The sequence below is a fragment of the Cyclopterus lumpus genome, chromosome 22, assembly GCF_009769545.1.
Source record: "Cyclopterus lumpus isolate fCycLum1 chromosome 22, fCycLum1.pri, whole genome shotgun sequence".
Taxonomy (NCBI): domain Eukaryota; kingdom Metazoa; phylum Chordata; class Actinopteri; order Perciformes; family Cyclopteridae; genus Cyclopterus; species Cyclopterus lumpus.
Window position 1 is genome coordinate 17,860,445 of NC_046987.1, and position 14,916 is coordinate 17,875,360.

The 14,916-nt window shown below is 43.6% G+C and overlaps 1 protein-coding gene across 2 annotated transcripts in view; it reads right to left on the reverse strand.

Moving 5' to 3' along the window:
• Nucleotides 1-1,711: 1,711 nt before the first annotated feature.
• Nucleotides 1,712-14,916, reverse strand: part of pacs2 (phosphofurin acidic cluster sorting protein 2) — a 59,527-nt gene continuing 46,322 nt past the window's right edge. The window contains exons 15-25 of one of the 2 annotated variants that reach the window (XM_034525397.1): nucleotides 8,973-9,079; nucleotides 8,682-8,836; nucleotides 8,366-8,476; nucleotides 7,743-7,851; nucleotides 7,055-7,087; nucleotides 4,158-4,200; nucleotides 3,982-4,024; nucleotides 3,701-3,836; nucleotides 2,954-3,174; nucleotides 2,546-2,659; nucleotides 1,712-1,845 (exon numbers count right to left, since the gene is read on the reverse strand). In XM_034525397.1, the coding sequence (XP_034381288.1) occupies nucleotides 1,727-1,845; nucleotides 2,546-2,659; nucleotides 2,954-3,174; nucleotides 3,701-3,836; nucleotides 3,982-4,024; nucleotides 4,158-4,200; nucleotides 7,055-7,087; nucleotides 7,743-7,851; nucleotides 8,366-8,476; nucleotides 8,682-8,836; nucleotides 8,973-9,079 (1,191 nt within the window). In that variant the 3' untranslated portion in view covers nucleotides 1,712-1,726. The remainder of the gene's footprint in view (nucleotides 1,846-2,545; nucleotides 2,660-2,953; nucleotides 3,175-3,700; nucleotides 3,837-3,981; nucleotides 4,025-4,157; nucleotides 4,201-7,054; nucleotides 7,088-7,742; nucleotides 7,852-8,365; nucleotides 8,477-8,681; nucleotides 8,837-8,972; nucleotides 9,080-14,916) is intronic. The other variant, XM_034525398.1, reaches the window with a different exon arrangement.

Here is a 14,916-nt window from a genome sequence, read left to right on the forward strand (position 1 = left end):
CTAAAATAAACATTGTAGGAGGAACCACTCTGTAAAATGTGTATCATCTTATAAAACAAGCTTCAAGGAACAGTGAGACATTTTGGGTGAAAAAAATATATATTTGCTTTCTAAATGAGAGTTAGATAGGAGGATCTCTCGTAGCTACAGCTACCAACCGATTAGCTTAGCACAAAGACTGGAAACAGGGGGAAACGGCTAGCCTGGCTCAGTGTAAAACCACAACATGTTATTTTAACAAAAGGTGATATAAAGTGTTAATTATTGAGCTTTACAGATGCTGGTGGGTGGATTTTTTTTCGACCATAGCTAGGCTAGCTGTTTGTCAGCAGCCAGTTAGCTTATTAGCTTAGTATGCAGACTGGAAACGAGGAAAGGTCCACAGTTTGGGCCGTCAGATGTTCACTGCAAGAATCCACGGTCACGATATTACGAAAACGTAAAAATATAGTAAAACTATCAGTCAAATTCATCTTTAACTTAGTTTGTGTGTTTTGTCTCTTTTCTGGATAGCCTACTGGTGTATAAGACGGCATGTTGTGTTTTTTGGGGGGGGTTTTGTGCCAGACTATTTCCCTTTAAATCCCACCGTAAATTCACAACTTGTCGTTTTAGACTCAAACAAGACCATTCATGTTTAATAATGAGCTTAAAGAGGTGCTGATAGGCCGTTTTTCATTACCTTTGGACAGAGCCAGGCCAGCTGTTTTCAGCCTTTATGCTAAGCTAAGCTAACCGACTGCTGCTCACATATTTACTGTAAAGACATTAGGGTGGTAACAATCTTCTCATCTAACTCTCAAGAAAGAAAGCAAAATTCCCAAAATGTCAACGTATTCTTTTCAGTCCGGACTACCATCTAAAAAGTAGTTAATTTTGTGCTGTTAATAATTTCCTTGACTATTTTCTCACATGTCACTTTGGAGCGAAACTGTTCAAACCTCAAACCAGCTGCAGAAAATAGAGAAGAAAGGGGAGTTAAAAATCACGACAGAGCAGTGTGTAATCCTCCATCAGTGCCAGGTAATTATTAAGAATCACATTCACACGGTTTTCAGTCTATTGCACATAAGACTCCTAGTTGAGTGCAGAGAGCCGAAGCTCGGGGGTCGTTTACTTTTTGCTTCTTCCGGATTAAGACAATGAATTCACAACAGTCTCCCAACTTGTAAATCACACATTTCTTAATCATCTTCTTCATTACTATAATATCTACATATCTATAGAAAGATATATATCTATTTATAGATATATATTGTTGATTTTAATGTCCCAGCCAGTGATTAAAAATTAAAACCACCTCACCAAATGTACGAAGAAATGATGGTAGAGGGCGAAACCAGGGCACTAATACAAGTATGTTAAAGATTAAAAGTAATGTCTAATTATTATTATTTCATTTGTTTTTTCCTCCTCAAAAGTCTATAAAAACATCAGCAGGATCTTTTTTCTTTCTTTTAAAAAGCAGAGTAAAGAAATGGGCAGCTTTGCCTCGAGACATTTTTCCATAAATAGAAAATTTAAAAAAGGACACGCGAAAGATTAAATAATCGGACAAATGCAACAGGTTTGAAAGCAGGAGCTTAAATTAAGACAGCAGAATAGAAGAAGTGTGCGGAGGGGAAGTAGGGGGGGGAGGTTAAAAGCTGTTGGCACAGGGGAAAGGGAAGATCGGGGTGGGGGGGCAGGGGGGGCTGTCCTCAGTGTTTGAGTCTCTTAAGTGCTGCTAGTACGGGCCTTTTGTGTGCCCAAAGATGCCGATGGGGAAATGTTTCACGTGTGAGGACCACTGAGCCGCCAGCTGGAAAAACTTGACGTCGTTCCATTCGACGCCATCGATCAGTACTGCAGAGGAAGGGACGCAAAAAAACAAACATAAAGTTACACTTTCATAACAGTCAACGTTGTTTTTCTGTTCAACTGTTCAATTTTCTGTCTAACTAACCCAATAGTTTTAAGTATGAAGAGCCTTTTGTATGGAACATTATACAAATAAGCTCACATATACAATATATGCAGGTTATTGTCCATAATATTTTAATAAGTAGTGAATAAAAGGTATATAAGAAGTATTACTAACACCAGTGTATGTAATGTAACACATTTAGTTTTTAAAAAAGAACACTAAAATAGAAAATTAATATTACCCATGATATTGAATATTTAGTAATATTGGCAATGATATTGAAAACATAAGAAATAATAACTTAAAATAAATAAATATAAATAACTCAATTCAATTATAATATGTCTCTCAGGTTATTTAGTTTGTATTTTAACATTTAAAATTCATCAGATGTACTCGTTGAGTATGAATTACAGAATTTTCCACGATGCCAATTACTGTCACGGCACCGAAATGTGTTACATTTGGTCAAAATCTGACCAGTCGAGATGTTTTAGTTTTTTTAGTTTTACTGTGTGAGAATCAACATTTACTGACATCTTTGAGTAATCATGAGGGAACCAGTGAGATCAGTCTGAGGATGCCTGTGGTTATTGGGAGGAGGAGGACATGTCAGGACAGGGCAGGAGGTCTGTTTACCTCTCAGCATGGTCTGCTGGTGCTTCGCAGTGCAGATGAGCCGGCTGATGCCCTCGATCACTTGACTCTTCGACTCCACCTCCTTGTCTTTGCTCTTTTTTGGCAGGAACATGACTGGCAGAAGGGAACGACAGAGATGCACGCTGTGAGTAAATGAGGGATTCAGAATCTTTCAGGCCTCTGGGGATTAAATTCGGGTGCGACGTTGGAGGTCGGATTGCAAGAGATTTTAAATCAGAATGCATCCTGTGAATATCCTAAAATATGTGTCTTCCACACTTTTCACCCCTGAGCTCAGCGGCTTTAAAATACAACGTAATGTCCTTTTGAGGTGAACTATAAAATAACACGGCCACAGAAACATGCATACACCCGTTCACCTCGACAACACAGGCGTGTCCAGCTTACCCTTCTTATTTTTCTCCTTGGTCACCACAGTCATGGACATGGTGGGCTGCGGGCTCGGCTCGGCGCCCCCCAGTGGCAGCCGGCTGACGTGCAGCGAGCGGAAATTGCACTTCAGAGTGTTTTTGGAGGAGGAGTCCCGCTTCTCCATGTCTTTCTTCCTCTCTGTGGGAGCCACCCAGTAGTCCACCTGAAGCCCCATCAGCTCCCCCTGACCTACAGAACTACAGACGACAGGCAGGGAGGTGGACATTGTGGGAAAATGTCTCTCTTTTTTTAATAGAATAATTAAGTAGTTAAAGGTGAACATATGAGAAGTAGATAACACTGCAATTTAAAGCATTGGCTGGGCTCTTACTGTAATTTATTAAAGGAATATCTTAACATTTTGGGAAAAATTTAGAAAAATGTATACCACTTTAAAGTTTGTAAAGTAAATTTGAATCCATAGCTTAGCATAAAAAAACAGGCTAGTTGTTAAGCTAAGCTAACCAGCTGCTTGTGTTAGCTTCATACTTACAGTACAGACATGCGAGTGGTAAGTTGAACCATTTATTTAATGGCCCAAAACATTTCAAAATATATGTTGGCAAAAAAAAAAGAAAGTATAATTTAATTTTAATCAAAACTTCTCTGGTAGAAAAATATAATGTTATGACATACTTTTACGGTTTGATATTATCTATTTACTACACCTACATATGTATAAAAGAAAGAAAAATACTTGCACATTATTCCTTCACGGCATACCTGTAAGCGCAGAAGCTGGTGGTGACGGACGGCGAGGAGGGCGGGGTGGGCGACGCCTCTTTGAGAGCCGGTGACACTTGTGGAGGGGTGGAGGAGAGCAGCGAGGAGCCCAGAGGGGCTGCATCGTCAGAGTCTCCTGAGGGAGGAAACACTCCATTATTTACCTCCAAAAGAAAAATACTGTGGTGGAGAAATCAGTTTCTTGGTTTTTTTGCAGATTAATTGTTACTTTTTTTCCTTTTGTCAAATGTAAAAAATGCTTCTACAAACTTATTGCTTGCCTGACGTTGCGGATGTTTGCTCCACCAGGCCAACTTTCACCATCTGGAGAATTCAAAGCACATGATAAAGGATTATTACGTGTATTTAAAAAATATATTATAAGACACTGAAAACTTCTAACATCTGTGTCAAGTGTCTCAAATATGAGCTTATAGCAAATAAAGAAGCTACTTACCCCAATGAAGGGGATGAATTTCTGACACGAGTCCTCATCCGGGCTGTGGAGAGGCAGCAGAGGCCAAAAGAGAGTTCACGTGAAAAAGGACGCAATGAAACAATCAACGTGTTGTGAAAAACAAGGGAGAAAAAAAGGAAAGAAATGATGCAAATGATGAAAAATGTCAAAGAGGACAGACTCCTACACGCATTTCCAAAAAGAAAAAGATCATTTAAAAGAGTATTTAAAAGAAATCTACGGAGCAGCCAGGGAGAGAGAGGGAGCAACACTGAGATCTAGCAATTAGTTCCATCAGGCCGATTTCCAATGTTTCACATGTGGAAATACTGTAGTCTTCCATTGCATAGAAAGTTCAGTCCAAACAGAATCAACTGCGCATGCTGAACTCGTCGCGGAGCTTTAAACCTCCACCAAAAACAGATTTAGTCCCCTTGTTGAAGCAGAGAGCAAAACATGCAAACTGGCGGCCGCGTCGGGGGGGTGGGGGGGCCTCCAACAAAGCCATCCAATTATTGCAGACGCAGGCTGGAGCTACCAAACCAGAAGGGCATTCGAGGGGGAAGCAAGTCCATCAGGGGAACAACTAAAACTATACAATCATAAAAGAAGTGGATGAGAAGGAAGAGCATCAACCATAAAGCCACGACTTCTCCGGCTTACAAGCCTTCCACGGAGCTATTTTTTCCTGGCAATGAGCAGGAAAAAAATAGCCTGAAGAATGGTACTATGTTTAGTTTATTTTGTAGTTTTTTTTTTTTCATCTAAATGCAAAAAAAAAAAAAAAAAAAAAATGACGATGTGAAAAAGGTTGTTGCTCTTGCCTTGAAAAAACCTGCCATCGCCCCCCCAGGGAAGAAACAGACAGACTACAGAGAGAGAAGGAGAGAAGACAGTTTTGCACATGGAGGCCACGTTCTGCTTCCCCAACACAACAACACATCTCTGCTGTAGTCGGGTTTTTTTGACGGAGCAGCCAGGGGGGGGGGAGAGAGAGAATGCCAGATGTCTGCCTGGTATGCGAGTGTTACACGTTCATCTGGCCTTGCAGGGATGGATTATGGCAGAACGCATGACTTCTATCTGTGTTTGAGCCACATGTCATCTTAAATGTGGGATGTTTATCGTTAGAAGATGCACATGCATGTGGATGGACGTAGAACTATGAAGAGAACACGTGCGCTTTTCAGTTCAAAAGGGACAGAATAAGTGGGTTTTAGTGTCTTTTCAACGTTTGTAGTGTACATTACTGACTGTCAGTGGACGTTATCTTCATCTTCCATTTGATTATTTATTGCATTTATGTTTAATAAGAGGGGCCTTATTATAAGTCAGTCTCTGCTTTAAATATCTTCTTTAAACGGACCTTTATTTTCACGGAAAATGAGTTGCAATTGTTTTTTAATCGTCATTCATATCAATTTATCTTTTACATATTGGATTTAAATAATTTTTTTATTCCTTTTTTTTAATGCCTTAAGGCACTTTGTAACTTTGTGAAAATGTATTTCCATATTGTTAATATGTCCATTTATACACCTTCATGGCATGTTTTTATTGAGCAGTTTCTACACACATTTTGTATGAGCTTTAGTCAAAGAATCACTTTATCTTACAGGTCCACCATTTTTCCTTGAAATAACTTTATGTCAATAATATAGTAGTAATTATAAGGGGCACGAGAAAAGCTCAATTTGAAACAAAGATTTTAAATGTCTTTTTTTCTGAAACTAAATACTTTTAAAAACGTAATATTTAATGTAACAATCAACAGTTTGTTCCACCCGCTAGAAATAGACAATATATTTAAATATACGTATTCATAATTCTATTTAAAGGGCCCTTTAGCACCGAGGACGGTACAGGTGATCGTTTGATGGTGACGCCGCTACATTGAACCTAAATGTTGATCCTGGCGGTTCGGGTTCGCCATTCAAAAATCACTAAAAAATAGGCGTTAATCACAATTTGACGTCGTCATTTCACTGACGGTGTGCAGGTTTTCTACTTCTAAGTGAACGCCAGCAGACAGACACGGATGGCCTAAAGCACGACGAGCTCGTGGAGAAGAAGCAGCGGGGAGGAAGGAACCGAAGGGAACACAGAGCCGATGGCATTCGGTCTCTTGCCACTTTACCAGCACATTTTATTCTTCAGTCAGCCCTCTGATATCTTATCAATGAGGACTGTGAGTCCGGATCGTCTTTCTTTGTTGTTCATTAACGACACGAATAATAATGTCCAACAACAAGAGCACACAGATGATGGATTGAGACGAGACACTCGTGGTTTTGAACTTCTGCATGAAGCAATAAAAGGAAGTACTTGGTCTCTTCCCTGTGAGTCAGATGAAAAGATTGATTTACTTTTTTCACGGGTTTATCATGCAATACCCTTTATTACTCTCGAGTCTGTGCAGTAAATATGAAGCTACACCCACGAGCAGGTTAGCCTAGCTTAGCATAAAAACCTCTGACGTTTTCTTTATTCATACAACATAACGTGTTATTCGTGCACTTAACTCAATTTAAACTGGACCAAAAGGACAAAATTAGAGTGTCTTCGTAGCTATACGACACTGTGTCGAGGCTGATCTTCTTTTTCTTTCTTTTTTTGTTCGAAATAAATTTGTTTTAATAAATTCAAGAAATCTCAAACTGTGTCTGTGTGCTTGTGTTATTTACAACTGCGAGCTGTGGCCTGGATATCAGATCTTATCTGATAGGTTTATGGCTCAAGCTGTTAATATATGATTAAAAAAAACACATTTTAGACAGCTGTTAAAGTGGCAAGCTCCCAGAAAGGCTGAGAAAAGTTCAAGGAGAAAAACAGCGCTAACACACAGAAAGCACACGAATCACCGGGCTACATGAGAAACTCAAAATCGACCACAATACCTTACTGCAAAATCAAAATGAAAGCTCTTTTTCCTTCAAAGAAAGAAAAGAAAAAAATACAACAAAAAGATTTTTTTTTAAAAACATGTTATTCACACACAGTGATGGAAAGACAGTGATGTTTAAGAACGACAGACACCGCCACGCCCACACTGACCTCACAACATTAATGACCTCCAGTTGGTTTTTCAAAAGGGGTTCAAATCTGAACGAACAGATTGCACCGAATGTACATTTTTATTTCACATAGATTATATGAATTGTTCTCACAGCAGCAATTGGACGAGGCTGATCTATACCGTCTAAAATGAAAATCACGTGTCATATGTTTTCATTCTGAAAATCCTTCCGATTAATGTTTGATGGCGAGCAAAATATATGTTGTCTTCTCGTAATTTTGTAAATAAAATTTTAAAATAATGTGTGTAAAAGAAACGTCAGCTTATCACGTGAATTGTTCAAAGAGTTTTTCCCAACAGCTCAACTCTCAATCCCCTTTTGAAAAAAAAAACGTCTGAAAGCTCTGCATTAGAAGCATTTCCTGTTAGATGAAACCCACAGGACTTTACCAAATTCAAGCTTTTTCAGCGGAGCTCACAAAAAAAAAAAAAAAAACATTTAAAGTCCCGCTGCTGTACATCTCAGTGTGAAAGGTTCTCCGGTTACTAAGTGAGGGATGAAAACATACCTCTTCTGTTTGTAAGTTAACATGGCCTCCGCGATGGGAAGCTGGTGAGCGCCGTTGGCTCCCACCATGTACTGAGTTACCCTCGACACCACGTCTGGGTTCTGCTGGGCTGCACAGGACGCAGAGATCCATTAATTATCTACGGCCGACGGTAAACATTAACAAATACTCAGAAACAAAAATGAAGATGTTCAAATGCATTCCTAATTGTAGGTGCCCTCTTAAAAAGGAACCGCATGTAGGATTTGGGGGTACATATTGGCAGAAATTGAATAGAATATTCATGTTCTATATTTCCGTTACCTTAGAATGAGGCGTTTATATCTAGCATTTTCTCATAGGCTTCCATACAATCTGACACATAACAGAGGAGTTGCCCCCTGGTGGCCATTAGAGAGAATACAAGTTTGAGGCACTTCCACATTGGTTTCCCTTTTTCAAAAACCGCAGGTTGGCATTTTGGTCTTTTTAACAATATCTGAAGGCCACCGTAGTTCTCCGGGTATTCAGGTGGTTGCCATGGGCAACCTCGCCGCTAGATGCCACTAAATCCCACACTGCTCCTTTAAGACTTAATAAAAAACTGTAATAATTCAAAAAAGGTCAATAAGATTAAAGCCCACCAATAACCGGAGCCTCCGGCTTGTGGAACAGCTCCCTCCAAGCAAGGTCTTGGAACAAACTGTTGTATCGATAGTCAATAGTGCCGAGATATTTGGAGACTGGATGTGCACCTAAAACAATCAAAGACAAACAGTTGCAGACGCAAGATTTAAAGCACTAATAGCACTAGAGAGTCTACCAGAAGTCTCCACCATTACCTTATACATTTTGAGTAATTACAGCATTTTAATTTCCCTACATTTTAATCTGACAATCATACACTCTTGTTTGAACAACAACAACAAAACATAGCATTCGGGTTAGGCTGCTACTAACCAAGAGGGATGATAAGGAACCTAATGTAGCCGAGCCAGTCAGGGGTCTTGTGGGAAAGGTGCTCCACAAAAAGCCTCAGAACAGCACTGAGGTAGTGCTGCGCTCCGGCCACCGCGATCTTTATGGGAATGGGCGTCTGGGAGTTACAGTTGCAACTAGGAAAGAAAATAAATAGACGGCGTAAAGTTTCACGATCAATAAAAAAATAATTTGGTCAACGGCCTTTTTGTGTGAAAAAGTGTGACGGCAGAAGACAGACAAACAAAGTCAGCGTGCGAGAGGTCGACTTACAATCTCTGTATGCGGGAGACTATAGTGTTGAACGCAGCTTGGATGTCGGCCGTGGTGCAGGTGCAGACCACTGGGAGGTGGTGGTTTTGCAGCATATCTGAGAGATACTGAGAGGCAAGGAGAAAAATAAATCAGATGGGGGGGGTTTGTGTCTATGGATTTGCTTTTTGTCCGTTTTTCCAGTCTGCTGTTATTCATATTTTGCTTATTTTCATGTATAACTGCTAAAGTACTGTATCTTATGCCATCAATTCCTGTTTTCAGCTGTCAGGGTTCTATACTCTGACATCAGGGTTCTATAATCTGACATCAGGTTCTATACTCTGCCCACAGGGTTCTATGCTCTGATCACAGGGTTATATGCTCTGACCACAGGGTTCTATGCTCAGAGTTCTATACTCTGACCTCAGGGTTCTATGCTCAGGGTTCTGTGCTCTGACCAGAGTTCTATGCTCTGACCACAGGGTTCTATGCTCGAGGTGCTATGCTCTGACCACAAGGTTCTATGCTCAGGGTTCTATGGTCAGGGTTTTATGCTCTGGCCACATGGTTGTATGCTCAGGGTACTATGCTCTTACCACAGGGTCCTATACTCTGACCACAAGGTTCAATGTTCAGGGTTCTATGCTCTGACCACAGGGACTATGCTCTGACCGCAGAGTTCTATGCTCGGGTTATATGCTCTGACCACAAGGTTCTATGCTCAGGGTTCTATAGTCAGGGTTCTATGCTCTGATCACATGGTGCTATGCTCAGGGTTCTATGCTCTGACCACAGGGTTCTATGCTCAGGGTTCTATTCTCTGACCACAAGGTTCTATGCTCAGGGTTCTATGCTCTGACCACAGGATTCTATGCTCAGGGTTCTGTGCTCTGACCACAGGGTTCTATGCTCAGGGTTCTATGCTCTGACCACAGGGTTCTATGCTCTGATCACATGGTTCTATGCTAAGGGTTCTATGCTCTGACCACAGAGTTCTATGCTCAGGGTTCTGTGCTCCGACCACAGGGTTCTATGCTCAGGGTTCTATGCTCTGACCACAGGGTTCTATGCTCAGGGTTCTATGCTCTGACCTCGGGGTTCTATGCTCTGACCACAGGGTTCTATAATCTGACCTCAGGGTTCTATAATCTGACCACAGGGTTCTATGTTCAGGGTTCTATGTTCAGGGTTCTATGTTCTGACCTTGAGGTTCTATGCTCTGATCACAGGGTTCTATGCTCAGGGTTCTGTGCTCTGACCACAGAGTTCTATGCTCTGACCACAGGGTTCTATGCTCAGGGTTATATGCTCTTACCACAGGGTTCTATGCTCAGGGGTCTATGCTCTGACCACAAGGTTCTATGCTCAGGGTTCTATGCTCTGACCACAGGGTTCTATGCTCTGACCAAAGGGGTTCTATGCTCTGACCACAGAGTTCTATGCTCGGGGTTCTATGCTCTGACCACAAGGTTATATGCTCAGGGTTCTATAGTCAGGGTTCTATGCTCTGATCACATGGTGCTATGCTCAGGGTCCTATGCTCTGACCACAGGGTTCTATGCTCAGGGTTCTATTCTCTGACCACAAGGTTCTATGCTCAGGGTTCTATGCTCTGACCACAGGATTCTATGCTCAGGGTTCTGTGCTCTGACCACAGGGTTCTATGCTCAGGGTTCTATGCTCTGACCACAGGGTTATATGCTCAGGGTTCTATGCTCTGACCTCGGGGTTCTATGCTCTGACCTCAGAGTTCTATGCTCAGGGTTCTATGCTCTGACCACAGGGTTCTATGCTCAGGGTTCTATGCTCTGACCTCGGGGTTCTATGCTCTGACCTCAGAGTTCTATGCTCAGGGTTCTATGCTCTGACCACAGGGTTCTATGCTCAGGGTTCTATGCTCTGACCTCAGGGTTCTATGCTCTGACCACAAGGTTATATGCTCAGGGTTCTATAGTCAGGGTTCTATGCTCTGATCACATGGTGCTATGCTCAGGGTTCTATGCTCTGACCACAGGGTTCTATGCTCAGGGTTCTATTCTCTGACCACAAGGTTCTATGCTCAGGGTTCTATGCTCTGACCACAGGATTCTATGCTCAGGGTTCTGTGCTCTGACCACAGGGTTCTATGCTCAGGGTTCTATGCTCTGACCACAGGGTTATATGCTCAGGGTTCTATGCTCTGACCTCGGGGTTCTATGCTCTGACCTCAGAGTTCTATGCTCAGGGTTCTATGCTCTGACCACAGGGTTCTATGCTCAGGGTTCTATGCTCTGACCTCGGGGTTCTATGCTCTGACCTCAGAGTTCTATGCTCAGGGTTCTATGCTCTGACCACAGGGTTCTATGCTCAGGGTTCTATGCTCTGACCTCAGGGTTCTATGCTCTGACCTCAGAGTTCTATGCTCAGGGTACTATGCTCTGACCTCGGGGTTTTATGCTCTGGCCACATGGTTGTATGCTCAGGGTACTATGCTCTTACCACAGGGTCCTATACTCTGACCACAAGGTTCAATGTTCAGGGTTCTATGCTCTGACCACAGGGACTATGCTCTGACCGCAGAGTTCTATGCTCGGGTTATATGCTCTGACCACAAGGTTCTATGCTCAGGGTTCTATGGTCAGGGTTTTATGCTCTGGCCACATGGTTGTATGCTCAGGGTACTATGCTCTTACCACAGGGTCCTATACTCTGACCACAAGGTTCAATGTTCAGGGTTCTATGCTCTGACCACAGGGACTATGCTCTGACCGCAGAGTTCTATGCTCGGGTTATATGCTCTGACCACAAGGTTCTATGCTCAGGGTTCTATAGTCAGGGTTCTATGCTCTGATCACATGGTGCTATGCTCAGGGTTCTATGCTCTGACCACAGGGTTCTATGCTCAGGGTTCTATTCTCTGACCACAAGGTTCTATGCTCAGGGTTCTATGCTCTGACCACAGGATTCTATGCTCAGGGTTCTGTGCTCTGACCACAGGGTTCTATGCTCAGGGTTCTATGCTCTGACCACAGGGTTCTATGCTCTGATCACATGGTTCTATGCTAAGGGTTCTATGCTCTGACCACAGAGTTCTATGCTCAGGGTTCTGTGCTCCGACCACAGGGTTCTATGCTCAGGGTTCTATGCTCTGACCACAGGGTTCTATGCTCAGGGTTCTATGCTCTGACCTCGGGGTTCTATGCTCTGACCACAGGGTTCTATAATCTGACCTCAGGGTTCTATAATCTGACCACAGGGTTCTATGTTCAGGGTTCTATGTTCAGGGTTCTATGTTCTGACCTTGAGGTTCTATGCTCTGATCACAGGGTTCTATGCTCAGGGTTCTGTGCTCTGACCACAGAGTTCTATGCTCTGACCACAGGGTTCTATGCTCAGGGTTATATGCTCTTACCACAGGGTTCTATGCTCAGGGGTCTATGCTCTGACCACAAGGTTCTATGCTCAGGGTTCTATGCTCTGACCACAGGGTTCTATGCTCTGACCAAAGGGGTTCTATGCTCTGACCACAGAGTTCTATGCTCGGGGTTCTATGCTCTGACCACAAGGTTATATGCTCAGGGTTCTATAGTCAGGGTTCTATGCTCTGATCACATGGTGCTATGCTCAGGGTCCTATGCTCTGACCACAGGGTTCTATGCTCAGGGTTCTATTCTCTGACCACAAGGTTCTATGCTCAGGGTTCTATGCTCTGACCACAGGATTCTATGCTCAGGGTTCTGTGCTCTGACCACAGGGTTCTATGCTCAGGGTTCTATGCTCTGACCACAGGGTTATATGCTCAGGGTTCTATGCTCTGACCTCGGGGTTCTATGCTCTGACCTCAGAGTTCTATGCTCAGGGTTCTATGCTCTGACCACAGGGTTCTATGCTCAGGGTTCTATGCTCTGACCTCGGGGTTCTATGCTCTGACCTCAGAGTTCTATGCTCAGGGTTCTATGCTCTGACCACAGGGTTCTATGCTCAGGGTTCTATGCTCTGACCTCAGGGTTCTATGCTCTGACCACAAGGTTATATGCTCAGGGTTCTATAGTCAGGGTTCTATGCTCTGATCACATGGTGCTATGCTCAGGGTTCTATGCTCTGACCACAGGGTTCTATGCTCAGGGTTCTATTCTCTGACCACAAGGTTCTATGCTCAGGGTTCTATGCTCTGACCACAGGATTCTATGCTCAGGGTTCTGTGCTCTGACCACAGGGTTCTATGCTCAGGGTTCTATGCTCTGACCACAGGGTTATATGCTCAGGGTTCTATGCTCTGACCTCGGGGTTCTATGCTCTGACCTCAGAGTTCTATGCTCAGGGTTCTATGCTCTGACCACAGGGTTCTATGCTCAGGGTTCTATGCTCTGACCTCGGGGTTCTATGCTCTGACCTCAGAGTTCTATGCTCAGGGTTCTATGCTCTGACCACAGGGTTCTATGCTCAGGGTTCTATGCTCTGACCTCAGGGTTCTATGCTCTGACCTCAGAGTTCTATGCTCAGGGTACTATGCTCTGACCTCGGGGTTCTATGCTCTGAGCTCAGGGTTCTATAATCTGACCTCAAGGTTCTATGCTCAGGGTTCTATGCTCTGACCACAGGGTTCTATGCTCAGGGTTCTGTGCTCTGACCACAGAGTTCTATGCTCTGACCACAGGGTTCTATGCTCAGGGTCCTATGCTCTGACCTCAGTGTTCTCTGATCTCAGGGTTCTCTGCTCTGACCTCAGGGTTCTATGGTCAGGGTTCTATGCTCTGATCACATGGTGCTATGCTCAGTGTTCTATGCTCTGATCACAAGGTTCTATGCTCAGGGTTCTATCCTCTTACCACAGGGTTCTATGCTTAGGGATCTATGCTCTGACCACAAGGTTCGATGATCAGGGTTCTATGCTCTGACAACAGGGTTATATGCTCTGACCACAGGGTACTATGCTTAGACCACAGAGTTCTATGCTCGGGGTTCTATGCTCTGACCACAAGGTTCTATGCTCAGGGTTCTATAGTCAGGGTTCTATGCTTTGACCACAAGGTTCTATGCTCTGACCACAGGGTTCTATGCTCTGACCACAGAGTTCTATGCTCGGGGTTCTATGGTCAGGGTTCTATGCTCTGACCACAGGGTTCTATGCTCAGGGTTCTATGCTCTGACCACAGGGTTCTATGCGCTGACCTCGGGTTCTATGCTCTGACCTCAGAGTTCTATGCTCAGGGTACTATGCTCTGGCCTCGGGGTTCTATGCTCTGACCTCGGGGTTCTATAATCGGACCACAAGGTTCTATGCTCAGGGTTCTATGCTCTGACCACAGGGTTCTATGCTCAGGGTTCTATGCTCTGACCACAGGGTTCTATGCTCAGGGTTCTGTGCTCTGACCACAGGGTTCTATGCTCAGGGTACTATGCTCTGACCTCGGGGTTCTATGCTCTGACCTCAGGGTTCTATGCTCTGATCACAAGGTTCTATGCTCAGGGTTCTATGCTCAGGGGTCTATGCTCTGACCACAAGGTTCTATGCTCAGGGTTCTATGCTCTGACCACAGGGTTCTATGCTCTGACCAAAGGGGTTCTATGCTCTGACCACAGAGTTCTATGCTCGGGGTTCTATGCTCTGACCACAAGGTTATATGCTCAGGGTTCTATAGTCAGGGTTCTATGCTCTGATCACATGGTGCTATGCTCAGGGTCCTATGCTCTGACCACAGGGTTCTATGCTCAGGGTTCTATTCTCTGACCACAAGGTTCTATGCTCAGGGTTCTATGCTCTGACCACAGGATTCTATGCTCAGGGTTCTGTGCTCTGACCACAGGGTTCTATGCTCAGGGTTCTATGCTCTGACCACAGGGTTATATGCTCAGGGTTCTATGCTCTGACCTCGGGGTTCTATGCTCTGACCTCAGAGTTCTATGCTCAGGGTTCTATGCTCTGACCACAGGGTTCTATGCTCAGGGTTCTATGCTCTGACCTCGGGGTTCTATGCTCTGA